A 19,805-nucleotide genomic window follows, 5' to 3' on the forward strand; every position below is an offset into this window, starting at 1 on the left:
AGTAGCAGCAGCAACTGTTGCAACCACAACCACCACAACAATAGCGACAAAAGTTATAACAACAACAACAATAGCAACAGCAACAACACCTACAGAACTGGAGGGGCTAGATATGGATTTGGATTTGGACTTGGCTGAGAATGTAGATGACGACGACGAAGATGACGAAGTCGATGAAGGAGATGATGAAGAGGAGAATGAAGATGATAATGTGGAGGAGACAGAGCAGGAACAGGAGCAGGAGCATGAACAGGTTGATGAGAGCAGTGAAGAATTTGATGATGATGCTACCATAGTTGAAGACAGCGATGCCACAAGCTGTAGCAGCTGCAGGCGCGCTGACGAAGCTGAGGAGCATTTAAAGCAAGAGCCGCCCCCGCCACAACAACCACAACAACCACCACCGCCGTCTTCGTCGTCGTCGTCGTCTTCATCGTCGCCGTCGTCGTTGTTGTCGTTGTCGGCCCCTCCAGACGTCGCTTAGCCAAGGCCAGTGCACACAATCGTTCCAGCCACAAACACACACACACACATAGTTCATGCAAATTTTACAACAAATGTAACAAAAACAGGCGCGCGGCAAAAATGTACACACACACACACACACGCATATATAAATATGTATATGGACAAAATGATTGCTTGTTACTCTATTTAAGCGTTGCCCGATAAAGGCAACAGTTGGACCAACGCTGCTTTAGTTTTATGATTTCGTTAAGCTTCTCCTCACATCGTTTTAAATTTAAGTTGAAATTTAGTTGAAGCACAGAGTCTTCTATAATTTGATTACAAAATTATACAAGTATGTATGTGCTTGAATTGCACGGGGCCCAACAACCGATTATGTAAAAACTGAGATAGAAATTAAAAGTTATAATGTAATATAAAACATTCGCACTCTTATTGTTTCTTTTCTCATATTTATTATTGTTTTTGAAATCATATTTATTGGTTTTGTTTTGGATCTGATTGGATTCTGGTATGTATTTCATAAAATTATGATTTTGTACGTTGGTTGCCGTCTTCGCTACAGACGGCGCATTGCACTTAGCAAATACACATACCACATGCGATCAATCACACCAACATTTACAGCACAGGCAACAACCACCACTGCAACCGAACGAGCAAGCAAAGAAAAAATGAAAATAAATTAATAAACGTACATATAGAAGAACATTTCTTTTTACGTCAATAAAAAACAGAAAAATAACAAAAGCGGTTACAAACATAGCAAGCAAATAGTAAAACAAAGAAGCATGCATATATACACAAATATATATGTTATATGCGATATATAGAAGTGTATAGTTAAATGTTTTGCTTTGAACAGAATCGGCGTGTTAAAATATTTTGGTTTACAAAAATCTGAATAGCGCACAGCATGCTGAAGAATGATGAGGTGGGGGTGGAGTGAAGTGACAGTGATTGTAAAACTGTAAACAGTTTGAATCGCACAGCGTGCTGAGCATTTTTCCTAATTGCAAATTTAATAAATATTTGACGCATATTTAAGTGTAAATTATTGTATTTGTGCAAGAGCAGCAGCAAACAAATCGATGAAAGTTTATTAAATACATATGTATATGGAATCGAGCAAAAATATATTTCCATCCACAAAATACACAGAAAAACAAAAAACCAACAGCTACGATTTGTAGCGCTACAAACTAAAGTATACAATACAAGTATACATAAATTATAAACTGAAAAATAAGAACAACAAAAACAGCAGCAGCATAATCGCTCAGCCAATCGTTATATATGTATGTATGTTGACATAAATGTGTGCTATATGTTCGTTCTTTCAACTTTATTTGATGTTGTCTTTCTTTGAAATCAGCAAAATATGCAAAACAAAAGCAAAAAAATATATATAAAAGTAACATAATAAATTGGTGTAAAGTATGCAAAACAAAAAAAAAAAACAAAACAAAATGGAAAGAAAATCACATAAAAGTGAAACTATTTAAAAAAATACAAAACACAACAGCTTAAGCAACAACAAAAAGAATACGTAAATTCCTCACACAGCAGCCCCCTCCCTAACCCTATCACACCACAACTGCAACGCCATTGCAGATGCCGGCGTTTCGCAACACTGACATACAACATACATACACATTTACCGTAACTTTTGTACACCGCACGGCTAACTCTTTGCTATTTACGTTTAGATAAATATTTGGTGCACGTTTTTCGTAGACACAACTCTTAATGCTAACGGTAAGACACACACAAACATACACACACATATGTCTACTCTCAAACACTCACTCACACACATACTCTCTCTTAAATATTCAAATACACTCAAGCTACTTATTTATCAAAGAAACGTTTTTCTTGAATTTCTTAAAAGACACAAAAAAAAACAAACAAAAAAAACTATACACACAAACACAACTAATGAGGACTTCTAATGAGTGTTTATATACAAATATATATATATATATATATATATATAATATATATTACAGAAAACAAAATAGAAAATGAAGAAAAAACATAATTTTTTGTCATAATGAAGAATATTTGTGCAACCAAGCATGAAAACCAATTTTTGATGTAACGGAAAACAGGACATACAAAAACAAAGCAAAAAAAAAACAAAAAATTGAACAAATTGATTCAATATGAATACATATACATATGTATGTGTGTAATGCTAAGCAAACCATAAGCCACAAAAAGAGAGAAAAGAAGAAGAAAAGAGTACGCGTGTCGGCATTTGCGTTTTTCTTTTATCATTTGTTTCCTACTTTTGACAACTATCGTTCATATTGATTTTGAATTGGCCGTCTATTTGGGTTATTGCCCCTCCTGCCACTCCCATTCAACAGACTACAGTCTTTTACGTTTCACAGCACTAAACATGCGCCCCATTTAGTTTCATTCATCTTCTTGTTCTTTGCAAAAAACTCAAAACTTGAAACTTTTTGCTGCCGTTTCTTTAAAGCTAGCCTTAACAAAACAAAAAGCAACAACAACAAGAACAAAATAACTTAGTTGTATAATTTTTTCTTAAACTTAAACTTGCTCTATATAATTTATTCTACTCGTTTATTATGTGCATGGAAAATGAAGTTTACTTAAGTTTTTGTAAGAATTAGTGAATTATAAAAAATGACAAACGGAGAAATGGTAAATTTAAAGTAAATAAGATAATGAAACCAAATACAAACAAATGGAAAACAAAAATGAAATCTTCAATGTGAAATAAAAGTACTTCTTAAAACCAAACTATGCATTCCATTATATTTTATTGGTATTCCCTGAACCGAAGGATATTTTTATGTTGAATGACTGTAGTGGATAAAAAATGGGTTTCAGGAATAAAGGACGTTTCACAAATTTGAACCTAAGGAGTTCTGTAATTACGAGTGCAAGCTCGGTGCTTTAAGTATTTGAAAAAGCATAGCATTCGTAAATCTGAAAATAAAGTAAATCTTGAAATGTATCTTAACAATTCGTTTAAAACAAGCAACAGTTCTCATAAAAGGTGATGGGGTAATTGGTTCAAGTGTCTGTAGTCTGGAAAACTATAAATATTCCCGATTTGGTTCTTATTTGGGAGCCACAAATATTTGCAATATCGCTCAATTCGAAACTAATATGTATCTCCTAAACAACAATGAATTTGAGACATTTTTGAAAATATATGTACAATTGAACCAGTTTTTTACGACGCAGAATCTTTGCTTTAGGAGCTCATTTGGTTTATTCCAAGCGCTAGCTTTCTCTCCCCATTATAGGGTGTCTGTGATGAAGAAGACAAGGAAACATCGACCGGCCAACTAAATCCGTATTAGGCAATGCAAACCAAGCAAACGGCAATACACTGAGTCAGGATTTCGCTAGTCCTGCGAGTGAGTCATGCGAGTGCATGAATCATTAATCATTCGCAATTCCCCATTGGAATTCGACTTAGCAGCGCCTACAATTCCACACGAAATCAGGTCACGAGACTTTCGATAAATGCACAAACATTCAGGTGCAAAGATACAAGATACATACATACATATCTACATAAAAAAGCACATGCATATGCATACGTTTGTGCATGTGTGTATGTGTGTGTGTGTGTGCACGGACGCGAATGCAGCACTTAAATAATTTGGGGTTACAGAGCTATATTTAGACTGGCTGGTCAGATGAAAATTACTGTAAACTGTAACACTAACAGGCATAATTATTGGGACACTCTGATTGCAACATTTTCAGGAATGAAGCAAATACTTCTGAAGGCACACAGTGGAAAGGGAGTGAACATTTCCGGCCTACATACATAAATATGTATATATGTATGTTTCCATGTTTCTTTGTATGTGGTTCTACAAAGGATATTACAAAGGATTGGAAAACACCGACAAAACACGAAGTATTGTCACGTTTAAAAAATAAAATAATAGTATAAAATATGAATTCTTTTCCTTTTAAATTGAATTTAAACGTTTTTAAATTAGTTCCCAGCTTTTTTTATACAAAGTGAGGTTATGTTCCAAAAAGCTTCGGGAATTTTAAATGTTTCAAATCTGTGTGGTTTTTAATACAATTTCATCAAAATTAATTTTCCTTTTAAATATTTCCTATTTTAAAACTATCTATTTATCTATTTACTATGTATTTAAACTTAAATTTTGGTTTTTAAGAAGACAAATGTGCCACTAGCATTGATTATCTCTTAAAGGCAGTCTTCATTCCTTATCTCTCTTATTTTTGTCCGATATCTACCTATATGTATATGTATGAGTCTATATTTAAAGGCCATTTAATATGGTGCTTAGATTCTGTTTTTGTCAAACTATCTATACCCGTGTCTGTAAAAGCTTTCACATTTGTATTTAACAGAGACGTGTAATTTTAGTGGTTAGCCAATGCACAAACCCTCTACAGCTGAGCACATATGGTATACAAAAATACCAAAATCACTTGCTATATGGCCAGGCCACCCACACCGTTCTGATTAGCATATGTGCGAGCGGGACAAATGTACTGTTTGCCGAAAACGCCAATTGCATGCGTGGGGCTTAAAAAATGCCAATTAGTACATTTTTGCTGTAGCGGCTGAAAAGCATTAAAAAAAATTAGTGCGGTTGCCGCAGTTGTTACGCGAACGAAAATATTAACTTATAGTATTTAATTTAGTTGCACGACGACGGCGACATTTGCTACTCTTCCCCACTCTTAGTGTACGTGCGTTTCTGTGTGTGTGTTGAAGTGCGCGCGCAATTGCCATTAGAAAAATACGATTTAGTTAAAAGAGAAACTGCCGATCGAAATGCTGCGTACGTTGTCACGCGTTAGCGAATTGCCAATTGTTGTAAAACAATTGCAAAAAGTACGTAATACCCACACAGCAGCAGCTGTTACTGTAACTGTAACTAATCCAACAACAACAACTACTAATACAAATGAGCAAAGTGTGCCACAGAAGAACAAAAACAACAACGACAACCACCATCAACATAACAATAACAACTACAGCAACAACATTGGACAATCGAAATTGCTGCTGGAGAAGTGGCAACCACCATCACCATCAACACCCACACACCAACAACAGCTACTGGGTGGACAACAACAACAAATGCTGAAATTAGCTAGCAGACGGAAATATTCATCATCCTTTTTCGGTTTCTTCCAGAATGCTGCACAGGCTGGTGTCTCAAAGACAAACAACTATGCCACGGAGGCCACCGTGCAAGTGAATCGTGTAAGAGTCAAATTAGAAATTGAAGAAAAGTAGAGTAGAAACGCATTCACAGATTACATAATGCGCATGTGTGTGTGCGTGTATGTAAGTGTGACCTTCTTCTAAACTGCACAGGGTTGCACTAGCAGCGCACAGACGGTTGTTTGTATTGTTGTTGTTGCTACAACTGTCAGCTGTTCAAGGTCACGCTTAGCATCGTTTTTTTTCAATTTTGCGTGCCAAGCGCGTGATCGTTATCAGTCGGTTCGTGAGAAGTGCGTGTATGCGTGCGTGATTGCGTTTTGTTTACATTTCTTATCAGTTTACCGCATGCTTTCTCTTGCTTTTTTTTGTAGCCATTCAAACTACATCGTTTGGACGAAGGTCCCGAGACCACAGTGAAGCTGACCAAAGATGAGGCACTCAAATATTATACACAAATGCAGACGATACGCCGCATTGAGACCGCCGCTGGTAATCTATACAAGGAGAAGATCATTCGTGGCTTTTGTCATTTATATTCCGGACAGGAGGCTTGCGCCGTCGGCATGAAGGCGGCCATGCGGGATGTGGACAACATTATCTCCGCCTATCGTGTGCACGGCTGGACCTATCTGATGGGTGTTCCGCCAGCCGGCGTGCTCTGCGAACTCACCGGTGTCCAGGGGGGCTGTGCACGCGGCAAAGGCGGTTCCATGCACATGTATGCTCCAAATTTCTTTGGCGGCAATGGCATTGTCGGTGCTCAGGTGAGCTTTGATCAGTCCCATTGCGGGCCAATCAAGACCCCTAGTCGCTTCAATGTGTTTTACATGTAAAACGTAATCAGTTTTTCTATCTATAACTTGGCTTTCGGCTGTCGACCTATCGATGGCGCCATCGACTTGACATATGCAGAAATGTTCATTAATTAATGATCTGGGGGCTTATTCTATTGATGTTCTACTTAATTAGATTCTTCTAATTCTTCTAAAGTAGTTGCTGCGATAGCTTTCTGGGAATAAAGTCCTTCAACACCTTCAATTGCTTCAACAAACTCATTCCGAAAATATTCACGATAGAAACGCCTTAAATAATTATCTATCTCTCTGTCCACAGGTGCCTTTGGGAACCGGTGTGGCTCTGGCCTGCAAATACAAGGGCAATGGTGGCATGTGCCTGGCGCTCTATGGTGATGGTGCCGCCAATCAGGGCCAAGTATTTGAGGCCTATAACATGGCCTATCTGTGGAAACTGCCCGTCATATTTGTCTGCGAGAATAATAACTATGGTGGGTCCACTCAATCGTCCCTTCAATATTAATTCAGAGACTAATTCAATGTTTATTTGTGGTTAGGCATGGGCACTAGTGCTGAGCGTGCTTCCTGCAACACCGACTACTACACACGCGGCGATGCGTTGCCCGGCATCTGGGTGGACGGCATGGATGTCCTTGCTGTGCGCAGCGCAACCGAATTCGCCATCGATTATGTGAATAAGAACGGACCATTGATCATGGAGACGAACACCTATCGTTATTCGGGCCATTCCATGTCCGATCCGGGCACCTCATATCGCACGCGCGAGGAGATTCAGGAAGTGCGTCAGAAGCGAGATCCCATCACCTCGTTCAAGGAGATGTGCATTGAATTGGGTCTGATAAATGCCGATGAGATCAAGGTGAGAAATTCCGTCACAGAATTATTTTAAAGGATGATATTAAATAAGGTGTTCTCAATATTTTGAAGAATTACCTTTAAACTTGGTATCAATAGGTTTTGCCAAAAAGCTCTTTCATTTACACCCAGCTTACCTGCATTTCCAGCTATCTAAAAAATTATTGACACCTAATACTAATAATAACATCCCAGAACTGCGTTTGTGTAACCAGCTCAAAAATTTCTCATTTCTGCAGACACTCATTATGAGAGATAACTCAATGGGAAATGAAGAAATGTCAAGAACAAGAAGGACAAAGTAAACTTATGTATCCCTTCCGAGAGCAATCATCTTTTGCGGAATACAATTTAGAAAGAAAATTTAGAAAATTCCGAAACACAAATTGATGAACTGAAGTGACAGCGGAAATCTAATTAAAAAAAAGTCAGTTTGGGAAGATTTTTATTCTGATTTTTATTCTTGAAAAATAATGATGGTAGTTGGAAAGTGAGAATAGAACAAAAAGAGAGACATGGTAGCGGAAGTTGGAAAAGAAAGATACTTGTAAATACATGCTGGGTTAAAGCTTAAAAAACAGAGATGGAAGTTAGAGAGTGAGAATGGAATAGAAAGAGAGATATGATGGCTGTTGAAGACTGTGAATTAAAAATGCAGAAAGAGAAATATGAGCGAAATTCCATTCAAAACTTTAATTAATATAATTATCCTTATTAATTTGCAGGCCATTGATCTGAAGGTGCGGAAGGAAGTCGACGAGGCTACAGCCGTGGCCAAGTCAGACTCTGAGCTGGCGCCGAGCCATCTCTGGACTGATGTATACTCCAATAATCTGGAGACGAAGATACGTGGAACCATTGCCTACGACATCGATCACGTATCGGAGCGCAAGGGCGTCAATCATTAGGCAGAAAGACAGAAACAGAGACAGAGAGAGGAGAGTCGGAGGATGGCGCAAGGATAACAACGACAAGACAGGCAAACTCTTTAGCTCATAAGTCGAAACTGAAATGAAAAGTAGAACAATTATAAATATCACACACATTAAATATTACCCAGAATACTTATAGCTTAGCTTAGCTTTCACACACACACTCACCTACACACACACACACACACACACCCCGTGTGAAGGAGTTTTTTTTGGGTATAAACGGATATTAAATAACAACGTGTTCAAAAATATTGATAAAGCGGATTGTGAATTGTTGAAATAAAAACCTACAAGACATAAAAACAGTCTCCTAGCATTATCATTCTTTACGATTTTTTGTACACACATAAATACATATATATAAATATATATATGTATAATATAATATAATTTAATATAATATAATATTATATATTTGTATATATATATATTATATTATTATTATATATATATATATATATATATATATATATATATATATATATAGACATATACATAAATCGTATATTAATCGTATCTAAACACATTTGTTGCTTATGTCGTCCCCCATCCAGACTCTGAGCATTTACAGACATATTTTCGGCATACACACTTGAAATTTTTTTTATACATTTTGGCTTAGAACAAAATTTTGGACTCTAAGCTTTTGTCCGAAGAGGTGGGAAGGCATAACGCGGCTCCGGTTTGCAGGTCAGCTATTCGACAACTCTGTGACCCCCAGACGGAATCGATCGACCCACGCCCTCGCACACGCATGCCAAAATGGTTGCAACGCCCAAGGCGTCGATGTTATTGAGGCTGACCTGTCGCCGGCCGCTCCTGCTGGGCCACCTTTTGCGGAGCTTTCGTGGCGTAAGTGGCGTGAGTCGAGGCAGCCCCATTCAATGGGCGCGTCACTACTCGGAGGGCTGTGGCACCCTGACGCTGCAGAATGTAAGTATGGAGTGCCCTCAGAGAGAGAGAGAGAGAGAGAGAGAGAGCGAGAGAAAGAGAGAGCTTCCTTTATTTATCCATCAATCTACTGCAGACCTTTAAGTGCTTTGAGCTGGAGACGAGTCCCCCCATGGATGTGGAATTGTCACGCGATGACGCCCTCGATCTGTTCACCAAAATGGTGGAGGCGCGTCGCATGGAGACCCAAGCGGCCAATTTCTATAAGCAGCAGAAAATTCGCGGCTTCTGTCATCTCTACATTGGCCAGGAGGCGATTGCCGTGGGCATGCGTGCCGTTATGCGCAAACAGGACTCTGTGATCACCGCCTACCGTTGCCATGCCTGGACCTATTTAATGGGCGTCTCCGTCGAGGCCATGATGGGCGAACTCGTCGGCGCCCGCAGCGGCTGCAGTCGCGGCAAGGGCGGCTCCATGCACATGTACGGGGAAAACTTTTATGGCGGCAATGGCATTGTTGGCGCCCAGGTAAGGTCAATGATTGAACCATCATGGAGCGTAATGATATGACAGGACACTAAACACTAGACTAGAAACTGTTGCTTGATTGTAGAAAAAGGCTAGAAACAGATCTCAAAGGCGAATTCTCCGTTGAGTTGTTCTAAGATTTGACTTAAGAATGATGAATGATTTGACTTGAGAATGGTGATTGATGCTTTTGATTGACAGCAATATGTCTGTGTTTTGTACATATTTTTGAGTACCTTTTTACATCCATTGTTTCATCATCCAATATTGGGCATTTAAGTGAATCATCTTGCTGCCTATTTTTCAAATCATGTCTTCATGGGGACTGGCCGTCAATTTTTTGGCCAACTCAACAGCTAGCTCTAAAGAAACTATAACATACATATATAATAATATTATATAAAATAATAATATTTATCAAATCGAAAGTTTTTTCCACACTAAAGGGCTTTAACCAGTAGCAAGTATAGTTATGTACTAGGGGGCCGACTTCCTAACCACGATAGGCCTGGGGGGACGGACCATGTAACCTTGCTAAGCTTATTTGTAACGCTCAGAAGGACAGCCGGCAGATTCCAAAATGTATAGCTCTTGTTCAGCACAATGAGTAAAATACAAGTTTTACTAAGCTCTGAAATTTCATAAAAAAAATCACGATTCAACTAAAATTATCCGAAGCACTTAAACGAAACTGCTTTAAGATTCAACTTAGTATTATTTGTGATTAAATTACTTGTAAATAGAAAGCACAGCCCCGCCACCACGCTTTCGACGCTTTATGATCTATTGACGATATTGCCTTCTCTTTTTCTCTCATTGTGTGCGTGCAGGTACCGCTGGGTACGGGCGTGGCTCTGGCCCATCAATATCGCGGCGATGGCGGTGTCTGTATCGCCTGCTATGGCGACGGTGCTGCGAACCAGGGCCAGATCTTTGAGGTCTACAACATGGCCAAGCTGTGGTGCCTGCCGTGCATTTTCGTGTGCGAGAACAATGTGTATGGCATGGGGACGAGAGCCGATCGCGCTGCCGCCCTCACCGACTACTATATGCGCGGCCACTATATACCCGGCCTGTGGGTGGATGGCAATCAGGTGCTGGCGGTACGCAGTGCGACCCAATTCGCCATCGAGTACGCACTCTGCAAGGGACCCATTGTCCTGGAGATGAACACTTATCGGTATATGGGCCACTCGATGTCCGATCCCGGCATCTCGTATCGCTCCCGAGAAGAGGTACAGAAAATGCGGGAGAAGCGGGACCCAATTGCCAGTTTCCGGAAGCAGATACTGGATCTGTGCCTGGCAACAGAGGAGGAGCTGAAGGCGTTGGAGGATGGCGCCAGAAAGGACATCGATGAGAAATGCAAGAAGACCCTCACCGAGCGCGAGGTCGATCTGATAGAGTTGGCCGCAGACGTCTATGCCCGCAATTTGGAGCCCCGCATACGTGGTGTATCGGGCTATACGTTGGAGCACCAGAAACTATCGGAGGTCTGCTTGGGTAAGCCAAAGCCAACGCCAGCGTGCGCCATGAAGGACGTGCCTGTGGGCGATGCGGCTCTAGTGGCGGCTCAGGCAGCCGCCAAGAAGGCGGCCGAAGCAAAGCAAGCGGCCGAGGCTGCGGCCAAAGGTGGTGCGCCTGCCGGCGCCAAAGAAGCCAAGCCGCCAGCTGCTGCCGCCCCCAATAAACCGCCAGCGGGTGGTGCAGCAGCACCGCCACCACCACAACCGCCGGCAGCACCAGCAGCACCAGCAGCGCCAGCAGCGCCAGCACCGCCGGCACCAGCCGCGGCGCCAAAGAAGTGAAGAGTTATACTTTTGGGGTTAGCAGTAAACATATTTCAACGAATAAACTTCACAAAGAGAATATAAACAAACGATTTCTTATTGCGTTCTTTATTTGAGAGAGCTATCGAGCTTTCTTCTGCAGTACGACGGTTCAGAAATTATTACACATACATACATACATATGTATGTACTTTCCAGTATTATTTTCAGGACAATCGAATATGGAATATGCTTTTCATTTTCAGATCGACTATATGCCAACAGAAATCATTAAAGTAAAAAATAAACCAACAGGGAATAACTGAATCGAAAATTCACTGCGCTTCTTTTGTTGCAGGAATTCTTCATTAGTCTTGCCAGTATGTACATACAGGGTGCGCCATCTTTTATGTCGGTATGTAAACATTGAATATCTTTGAAAATAAACAACCGATTTTCAAGTATGAGATATTTTTATTTAATTTGCTTCTGTACAATTTCTTGAACTGAGGTTTTCAACACTGGTCTACTCAAGTCAATCGGTTCACTAATGACAAAGTTATCCAATATTTACATACCGACATAAAAGATGGCGCACCCTGTACATATGTAAGTCGATTTAGAGTGAACATAAAGTTCATCATCTCGATCCGAATTTGGGCTTTTCTAGCTTCTGATACTGTCTTATTTTGTTTTGCTTCCTTGGAGCTCATAATGAGCCCAACAAGAACCTGTTGCTCCCTGTGCTTTTCGTCGCTTAGCATTGCTACTGCAGTGCAGTGGTTTGTTGACAGTTTTCAAATATCCATTTGCTCAATTAGTCCGTTCCCCTTTCGTTCGTTTTATTTATTGAGCCACCCTGGAAACTTGTTGCTGAGTGCTGCCAGCTTGTCGATTGTAACGTTGCCACAATTATTCAAAGATTTCAAATTTCGTTGACAAGTGGATGAGAAAAAACAAACACTTCTTTTTAAGTTTATAAGTAAACATTAAACAATATAAAGAACATTGATTATTTATAATATTAAATATTCAAAAATTTGTTTATATTTGGCCTGTGGGAGAGGCCAAGCAGCACGAGCTTAAAAAAAGTCGATATTTTCGAAGACAGCTTTTAATTATGTATTTAATCCAAATACAAGATACATCTTTGATTTTCAGCTATCTTAGGTTCCATTGCCTGCTTCGAGGTCTTCTTAATAACTTCACAACTTTGAGTTATGTAAGATTGCAATAGCTTAGCGGGTGTCGTCTAGACACCTTTTCAATACAAGCACCGAATTTTCTGTTTTAAAGCTGCTCAAATTTAAAATAATGTACATAAAAGTCCTGTTTCAAAATCGGTATAACTATAAATTTCAGTTAAGTTATTTATGCTCGTATGGTAAATTGCCTGCCAGCTGCACTTTCACGACTTTTGGCACGAGCCTGCTGTGAATTAATGCTCAAAGCAGACAATCAGCAAGAACTTTAAGCATATAAGCCACATACAGGCCGAGCTGAGTTGAGTCAAACCGACCCGTACATCGAACCAATACACTCATACATATATATACATATATAACAATATGGGTCTCTTGCTCAGTCGCCAACTGAGCACCGCTGATTTGAAGGCCCATCAGAGCGCCACAGGTCTGTCTTACTCCCAAGTGGAGCATCTGCACGCACGATTCCAGGCACTTGATCGCAAACAGCGGGGCTATCTAACGCCCACGGAGTTGCTGCGCATTCCACAGTTGGCGCAGAATCCGCTGCATCGCCAGATCGTGGATGGTTTCTTTGCCGAGGGCGGGGATCGAATCGATTTTGAACAGTTTCTGCGCAGATGTGCGATCTTCTTGGTGCCTCAATTCGACTCTGTACCGCCAGAGCGCGTCGACAATCGGGTTAACAAGATGCGACTGCTCTGTCAGATGTTGGACACACGACGTGCCGGATTTATAGCATGCGAAGATTTTCGACAAGCGATGGATGCCTATCTGAGCAGCTTGCCGCGAACCGATGCGGGCGATGAGGGGGCGGCTCGCGACATAGAGGCGGAACTACAGCTGCTGATGGATCAGATGTTTGAGGGGCGCGAGACTATTTCCTACGAGATGTTCGAACAGCGCTTGTCTAGCGCCAATGTGGAGGGCAGGCTGGTGGTTAACAAATGGCTGGTGGGTCCCAATGGCGAAGAGAATGGGAATGGGAAGGGCCATGCATGAACTGAGAACGTGTTTGGGGATATTTGTAAGCTTCATTAAATGTGCAAATCGCGCGGTTAAGCTGTCAAAGTATTAAAACTTATATGATAGCATATTTCAACACAATAAGAATAATTTATATTTCATAATTTTTATTTATTAATACCTGCGGCTTCGGCTGCCCACACAATTTTCTCAATACATTCAATACAATACAATATATTAATAATTTTTCGCAATAATATTTTCTTTTATCCGTTCTATATATATATTTTATATTAATCAATATTTATCTTCAAACTCGCCAAGCTTCAAGGACATTCGCTCCCCGTTTCGGTTTAGAAATCGTATAAACACGTTTAAAATTGTGTTACCCGTAGCTTGTTTGTCTTTATGTTTCGTGCCAAAAAAAAGAGAGAGATGAAAACAAAAAACATGACTTTTATGGCAGGCCGGCCTTTCGCTTCCCACAATCCCGGCAGGCAGGCAGGCCCCCTTATTATTTTATGTGCTATGATTATGTTGAGTGCTAAGTTGAGTTTTGCTTTTAGTTTTATGATGAGCATTTAACTTTGTAACGTGTTACGATTTTAATGTTGTGGCAAATTGTTAATTTTCAATTCATATACATATGTATATGTATGTATAGTATTTATGTTTTAATGAATGTTTAAATGTTTATGTACTATATGTGTTGCTGCTACAATAAACAATGCAATTGAATTGAAAGGTACGCTACATTTTTTTTTTGCTGCTCGACGTTTCGTTTATCTTATTAGTTTATAACATTTTCATTTGATTAGCATATAAATTGTAAATTACATTCATTATAAAAAATTTGGTTTCACGCTTGCATTGTTAGCAAAGATTTGCATGTGTATAAATAATACATAAAAAAATTGTTTAATACATATATAAGTAAGTATATATATTATGTATAAGTAGTTTATATAAGAAAACAAAAAAACAAAAAATAGAGATTTGCGCGCATTGAAAAAAATTGTTACATTTAGAGCTTAAGAATTGACGCAGCAAATGTATTATAAACAAAAAAGAAAAAAGTAGAATACAACGATAACTAATTGTAAGTAAATTACAGGAGTGGTCGGCGATCTCTATACTTCCGGTCGCTAGCTCTACTGCCTTCGCACGGTACGCTCGCGCTCTCTGCCACTCTCCTCGCGCTGCAGGCTGCCATGGCGAGGCGGCGAGGTTTGGCCGCCAGCGCTGCCATTGAGGACTCGAGCCTTGCGCGACCGCTTGAACTTGGCCATGTCCTCACCAAAGACATCGCCGGTGCGAAGCGCCGAAATCAGATCGTCAAACTCTCCCTTGTTGTCGCCCTTGACGGGGGTGTCGTTGGAGGTCGAGGTTGAGGATGACTTGAGGCCGAGATTGCGGGCAACACTGCTCATCAGGCCAGACTTGTTTTTGCGCTCAATGGTGCGCTTCTTAAGCTCAGCCTCCTGTTTGGCGCGCTTCTCCTCCTCCTCTTGGCGGCGCCGGAAGCTCTCGTTGTCGTGACGCGCCTCCGCGAAGGCGCCCAGGAACGAGTCGAAAATACCAAAGAACTCGTCTGGCTGTAGGACGGAGCCGTCCTCGCCGAAGAGACGGACAGCGCGATCGAAGCGCGTCTTCATGTCCTGGAATTTATCCTCCAACTCGGCAAAGCGCACCGAGGCCTGAGCGTGGAACTCACGCATTACAGGCAGAAAACGATCGCCTTGCTGGGCGGGTCCCGAGCTGCGATGGAACTCGATCTCACGCGCCACATCCGCCAAGCCAGTGCGCAGCATCTGTATGTCCTTGTCCATCTCGCCCAAAGAGACCTTGGAAGCCTCACGCACATGCGGTATGTCGTCCTCGAGCTTTAGCAGATCCTTGAACTTCTTCTCGATTACCTGCACGAGATAATGCAGCAGAGTTGTGCCCTTGGCAGCGCTGGATTTGGTGTCGGCCAGGCGATTGAGCGAGGCCAGACGGAAACCGGAAGCATTACCGCGTGCACCGCGGTTCATGTAGTTGCCTACGGAGGGCAGAGGGATTAGCTCAGTAGATATGTAGGGAGAGAGAGTGAGAACTTACCCAAGGCTAGCACCAATTCTAGTAGCTTGCGCAGACGACGAGAGCGTGCCACCTCTCGGGATGCTTCCATGACGCTGGTGATGCGCGGTATAAGGTCATTGATGGTCAGCATGAAGCGTTTCTTGTAGTGCAGGCTCTTCAATCGCTGCTCATAGTGGGGTATTCTATAGCAATAGGAAATATAATTGATGGGAACATCTTTCTCTGAGATCTTTCTCTCTTGCACTCACTTGGATATCTCGTAAAGGAAGCGATCGGCACGGGCCAACGATTCAATATCCTCGCTGTGCTCGTCCAGGAGCGCACGTTCTTCGGCTGATGGTGTAAACTTGAGCAGTTGCTCGACCATATCGAGGGCCAGCTGCTCATTGCTGTCCATGGAGAGAATGGCTCTGCGTAGTGGAGGAAATACATGAATTTCTTTCTATCCCGATTAGCCCCAATTACGAGATACTTACTTCGATATTTCCATGTCGCTCATTTTCAGCTTGCTGAGCAAAATGGTGCAGTTCTGTGCACGTCTTCCATCGATGACGGACAGTATTTTCTGTTTGTTCTTGCCAGTCAAACGCAGATCCTCATAGGAGCCGTCGGTGGTCTGACAGAAGCAATGCATAATATTAATCAGTTGGGGCTTGGTTGAGGACAATGTTTACAACTCACCGAAACGCCGTTCTTCTGATAGGCAGAGAAGAGCTTGTCAATTGATTCCAGCTCCATGTTGTTATAGAGCTTCGACTCATCCAGCTCGCTCCAGACGGTACCCTGGAGCTTGGCATCGGGAAGCTTCGACCAGTTAAAGCTCTTCAGTGGGTTGGTTGGCTGTGGCACATTCTTCTTTGGCAACTCAACTTTGGGTGGCGCTGGTGCTGCACAAAGAAGGGGGGTTAGACCTCGGTTTGGTGTTGATGGGATGTGTTTACTTACTCATTGCTGGCTGACCCATGTTGGGTGGTGGCGGAGGCGCTCCAGGACATGGGGGCGGTGGTGGCGGTAGCATGGCGGGCGCCATGGGTGGTGGAGGTGGTGGCCCCGTCTTTAGCATGGGCGGTGGTGGAGGTGGGGGCGACACAGCGCCATTGCAACCGGTCAGCCCGGCCACCTTCTGGTCGTCGGGTATGCTGCCCTCAGTTACCAGACGCTCGAGACGTGCACGTTCTTGTTGCTCACTATGCAGACGATGCTGCAGATCTTCGGCCTTCATTTCGGCTGTTTGGGCGCGCTGCACGGCCTGCGAGTGCTGAGCGGACTCCTTTTCTAGGCGCTCGCGCATGCGTGCTAGACTGGTCTCCAGATCCTCCTTCTCCTGCATGCGCAAGTCCAGTTCCTGCTCCTTCTTGGCCAGTCGTGACTGTATGTCAAAGTTCTCACGTTCCAGTTCGTCGGCCCGTTTGCGAGCCTGTGTCAGTTCCTCCTCTTTGACGAGCAAGCGCACTAGCTTGTTGACATCGATCTGTAATGGTGCCACATCCGGATCGTGCACGGGTGATTCGGCGGCTAGCTTGAGCGCTTTGTTTGGATCGTCGGGATCGACAATGAGGTCACTGCTGGGTCGCTGCTCCACCTGCAAGACAACCTGCTGCACAACTCGATCGATAAGCAGCCAATGCTCAGTGCAATGGCCGGTATCTGAGGTAAAAAAGTAGAAAGGACGTTCAAATAGTGGATCTGGGCTGGCATTATGTTCGATCTACTCACATGGCAACAACAGCATGTGCTGCAGCAATGACAGCATGTGCGGGTAGGCGGGCGAGTGGCTTAACTTGCGACGCAAAAGCTCGAACATTGAACCGGCGCTCTTGGTATCCACATGCTCCTGATTAAAGCGACGTGCAAACTCCTTCTCGTCCTCGGCGCGCACCATTTCAAAGAAATCCTATACGTCGTGGATGAGTGGTGCGCGTTAGTCTCTAAGCGTTTGGGGGTTGGGGCTAAGCTAGCCCCTAAAGCTTGCACTTACCAAATGCCTGTCCAGAGTCTCGTTCTCATGTGTACGCAGCTTGTCAATGACCGGCTGAATGCCCAACATGAGAAATTCGTAGCGCAAGTGGAGACGGAACTCCAGATTCTCTTGACCTGGTCCATAGTTGAGCACCGCGTTTACGAACGACATGAGTGCCGTTTTGAGATTCACATTGTCGCGGTATGCGTACGTTGAACGGTCCAGATCATTAACAATGCTCTGGAAACGTGTGCGCTCTGTCGCAAATTCCTGGAAATGCAGCATAGCCTGCAGCACCTTCCGATGTCCGCCAGGCACCAGGCAGACTGCACCCAATATCTCCAGTGCCGCGATTTTCGTGCGTATGTTGTCCGCTGCCAGTGATCGGGCAATCGTATCGATAGCTGTCGGATGGGCCAATACATGGGCGCGACCCATAGAGTTGTTCATCAGCGCCTTTATGCAGCCAATTAGGCTCGTGTGGAGCGGACTGTTCGCCACGCGTATGTCCAGCTGGAGTAGCAGATTGAGCAGCGCTGGCAATCCGTCCAATTCCACGAAGCGCAGCACAAAGCTGTGCGTGGAGGTGCGCAGCGCCGTTTTCAGGGCGTCCACAAAGACGGTGTGGTTGTCGATGCGCGAACTCAGCTCATGGCTGGGTGAGTCCTCGGGGCTGAGCGAGACGTGTACCACCAGCTCCTTCAAACGTTCGATGTAGTGCTCGGCCGTGGGTGGTTGGGTTATCGCCGATGCGTCTGGACCATCGCTGGCATCCAGCGGCAGCTTGCGTGAACAATAAATTTGCCATTTCTTTTGCGGCGGCAGACTGAGCATTGCCTCCTTGTTAGGTGCCGTCAGATCCAGCTCTTCCACCAGCTCCGCGAACTTTGTGTCCAGCTCATCGACGGCGGGCATTGGCTGTGTGGGTGTGAGTGTCTGCAGTGTGAAGGCGCCCTCCACCACACAGATCTCGGGCGGCTCGTCATCCTGCCAACAAAGAAACGAATGTCAAGATTAGTCCACTGAACAAATGCCATCATTACTCTCTGGCTGCAATGACGAATCGGACTGGCAGTTAACAGTGCATGTCCAATTAAGAATTGCATTTGATGGCTCGACGTCTACTCGCATTGCTCAACCTTGCCGCAGTTACTTAGAGGCTAATATGGGTGCAATGAAATCAGAAGTGTCGGTGCAGAAAACGATAGTCCAAGCGACAAGGTGGGGGCGACGGACAGGGAAGCTCACTTGCCTTTTTGCTGACTAAGCAGTGTTGGCGTTCTCTGTTCTCTTCTGTGCCCATTTTCCAAAAGATCAGTAACTCTAATAATTTACAAGTAGTTCAAACGAATAGAGACTTGTATTTTTTGACATTGATAACTCAATCAATCAAAAATCATCAAACAGTTACTTTAAAATGAGTGCAAATTTTTGGAAAATGGGAAAGGAATCTTTAACATAGAAAAATATGTACAAAGAGGAAATATAAGAGGAAGTTATTCGAATGACCCTGCAGAAACAGAAAACTTTTTCATACGCAGAGTTATTCTTGCACCGATCGGTCCTATGGCAGCTACAAAACATAATTAGGTTACAAGTATATATGGTTAGTAATTGATTTAAACTGCGGATGGATACGACAAGTCTACACACCAAGTTTAGTGTCCCTGGCTATTAGAGATCAGGATTTCTAGGAGTTCATAGGGACGGACAAATGGATATTTCTACATCGACTCGTTTCGTCATGCTGATCACACATGTGCCTATAATATATGCCATGCCCCCTTCTCCTTGCCCCTTCGGTCGGAAGGGCAACTGTTTTGGAATGGCCCATATACGACAAATTTAGGGTGTGTTTTTTTTCCCATATCTTGGCCAGCTGGTTGTGCAATTTGACGAAAATGTCGCGAATTAAAAATGACTTTCCGATTAATTTTTCTCTTTTACTCTTTGGTTTTATCGAAACTGTCAGGTGGGGTTCTCAATTTACCAACTGCCCACCAACATATATGCTCGTACATATGTATATCTGGTAAGTATATATATATATATATGCATGTAATGCCTCTTGGCAACCGGCACGTGACTTTTTTTCAATTGCGACTGCTTTGATTTCGG

The 19,805-nt window shown here is 42.7% G+C and overlaps 4 protein-coding genes across 5 annotated transcripts in view; 3 read left to right on the forward strand and 1 right to left on the reverse strand.

Annotated features, from left to right (window-relative positions):
- The first annotated feature begins 5,091 nt into the window (after positions 1 to 5,091).
- On the forward strand, positions 5,092 to 8,590 carry LOC115628067 (pyruvate dehydrogenase E1 component subunit alpha, mitochondrial). The gene is made up of 6 exons (XM_030524033.1): positions 5,092 to 5,341; positions 5,648 to 5,716; positions 6,052 to 6,444; positions 6,794 to 6,965; positions 7,032 to 7,354; positions 8,076 to 8,590. The coding sequence occupies exons 1-6, from the start codon at positions 5,282 to 5,284 to the stop codon at positions 8,256 to 8,258; spliced, it is 1,200 nt and encodes a 399-aa protein (XP_030379893.1). The 5' UTR covers positions 5,092 to 5,281; the 3' UTR covers positions 8,259 to 8,590.
- A 265-nt stretch (positions 8,591 to 8,855) lies between these two features.
- On the forward strand, positions 8,856 to 11,800 carry LOC115627930 (pyruvate dehydrogenase E1 component subunit alpha, mitochondrial). The gene is made up of 4 exons (XM_030523823.1): positions 8,856 to 9,218; positions 9,313 to 9,705; positions 10,536 to 11,441; positions 11,741 to 11,800. The coding sequence occupies exons 1-4, from the start codon at positions 9,048 to 9,050 to the stop codon at positions 11,798 to 11,800; spliced, it is 1,530 nt and encodes a 509-aa protein (XP_030379683.1). The 5' UTR covers positions 8,856 to 9,047.
- A 1,058-nt stretch (positions 11,801 to 12,858) lies between these two features.
- LOC115627812 (calcineurin B homologous protein 1) lies at positions 12,859 to 13,992 on the forward strand. The gene has a single exon (XM_030523643.1). The coding sequence runs from the start codon at positions 13,043 to 13,045 to the stop codon at positions 13,679 to 13,681; it is 639 nt and encodes a 212-aa protein (XP_030379503.1). The 5' UTR covers positions 12,859 to 13,042; the 3' UTR covers positions 13,682 to 13,992.
- A 676-nt stretch (positions 13,993 to 14,668) lies between these two features.
- LOC115627811 (disheveled-associated activator of morphogenesis 1) overlaps positions 14,669 to 19,805 on the reverse strand; it is a 35,541-nt gene continuing 30,404 nt past the window's right edge. For both annotated transcript variants that reach the window (XM_030523642.1, XM_030523641.1), the window contains exons 3-10: positions 17,706 to 18,674; positions 17,444 to 17,621; positions 16,673 to 17,374; positions 16,409 to 16,614; positions 16,204 to 16,343; positions 15,976 to 16,137; positions 15,746 to 15,909; positions 14,669 to 15,686 (exon numbers count right to left, since the gene is read on the reverse strand). In XM_030523642.1, the coding sequence (XP_030379502.1) occupies positions 14,797 to 15,686; positions 15,746 to 15,909; positions 15,976 to 16,137; positions 16,204 to 16,343; positions 16,409 to 16,614; positions 16,673 to 17,374; positions 17,444 to 17,621; positions 17,706 to 18,674 (3,411 nt within the window). In that variant the 3' untranslated portion in view covers positions 14,669 to 14,796. The remainder of the gene's footprint in view (positions 15,687 to 15,745; positions 15,910 to 15,975; positions 16,138 to 16,203; positions 16,344 to 16,408; positions 16,615 to 16,672; positions 17,375 to 17,443; positions 17,622 to 17,705; positions 18,675 to 19,805) is intronic.

This window comes from Scaptodrosophila lebanonensis, unplaced genomic scaffold (genome assembly GCF_003285725.1).
Source record: "Scaptodrosophila lebanonensis strain 11010-0011.00,11010-0021.00 unplaced genomic scaffold, SlebRS2 tig00000098-arrow-pilon, whole genome shotgun sequence".
Classification (NCBI taxonomy): Eukaryota; Metazoa; Arthropoda; class Insecta; order Diptera; family Drosophilidae; genus Scaptodrosophila; species Scaptodrosophila lebanonensis.

Coding starts and splice junctions, on each gene's coding strand:
- LOC115628067 (XM_030524033.1), top strand. CDS start 5,282: ATGCTGCGTACGTTGTCACGCGTTAGCGAATTGCCAATTGTTGTAAAA. Junction 5,342..5,647: donor TTGTAAAACAATTGCAAAAA/GTACGTAATACC, acceptor GGTTTCTTCCAG/AATGCTGCACAGGCTGGTGT. Junction 7,355..8,075: donor TAAATGCCGATGAGATCAAG/GTGAGAAATTCC, acceptor ATTAATTTGCAG/GCCATTGATCTGAAGGTGCG.
- LOC115627930 (XM_030523823.1), top strand. CDS start 9,048: ATGGTTGCAACGCCCAAGGCGTCGATGTTATTGAGGCTGACCTGTCGC. Junction 9,219..9,312: donor GCACCCTGACGCTGCAGAAT/GTAAGTATGGAG, acceptor AATCTACTGCAG/ACCTTTAAGTGCTTTGAGCT. Junction 11,442..11,740: donor CGCCACCACCACAACCGCCG/GCAGCACCAGCA, acceptor TTTCATTTTCAG/ATCGACTATATGCCAACAGA.
- LOC115627812 (XM_030523643.1), top strand. CDS start 13,043: ATGGGTCTCTTGCTCAGTCGCCAACTGAGCACCGCTGATTTGAAGGCC.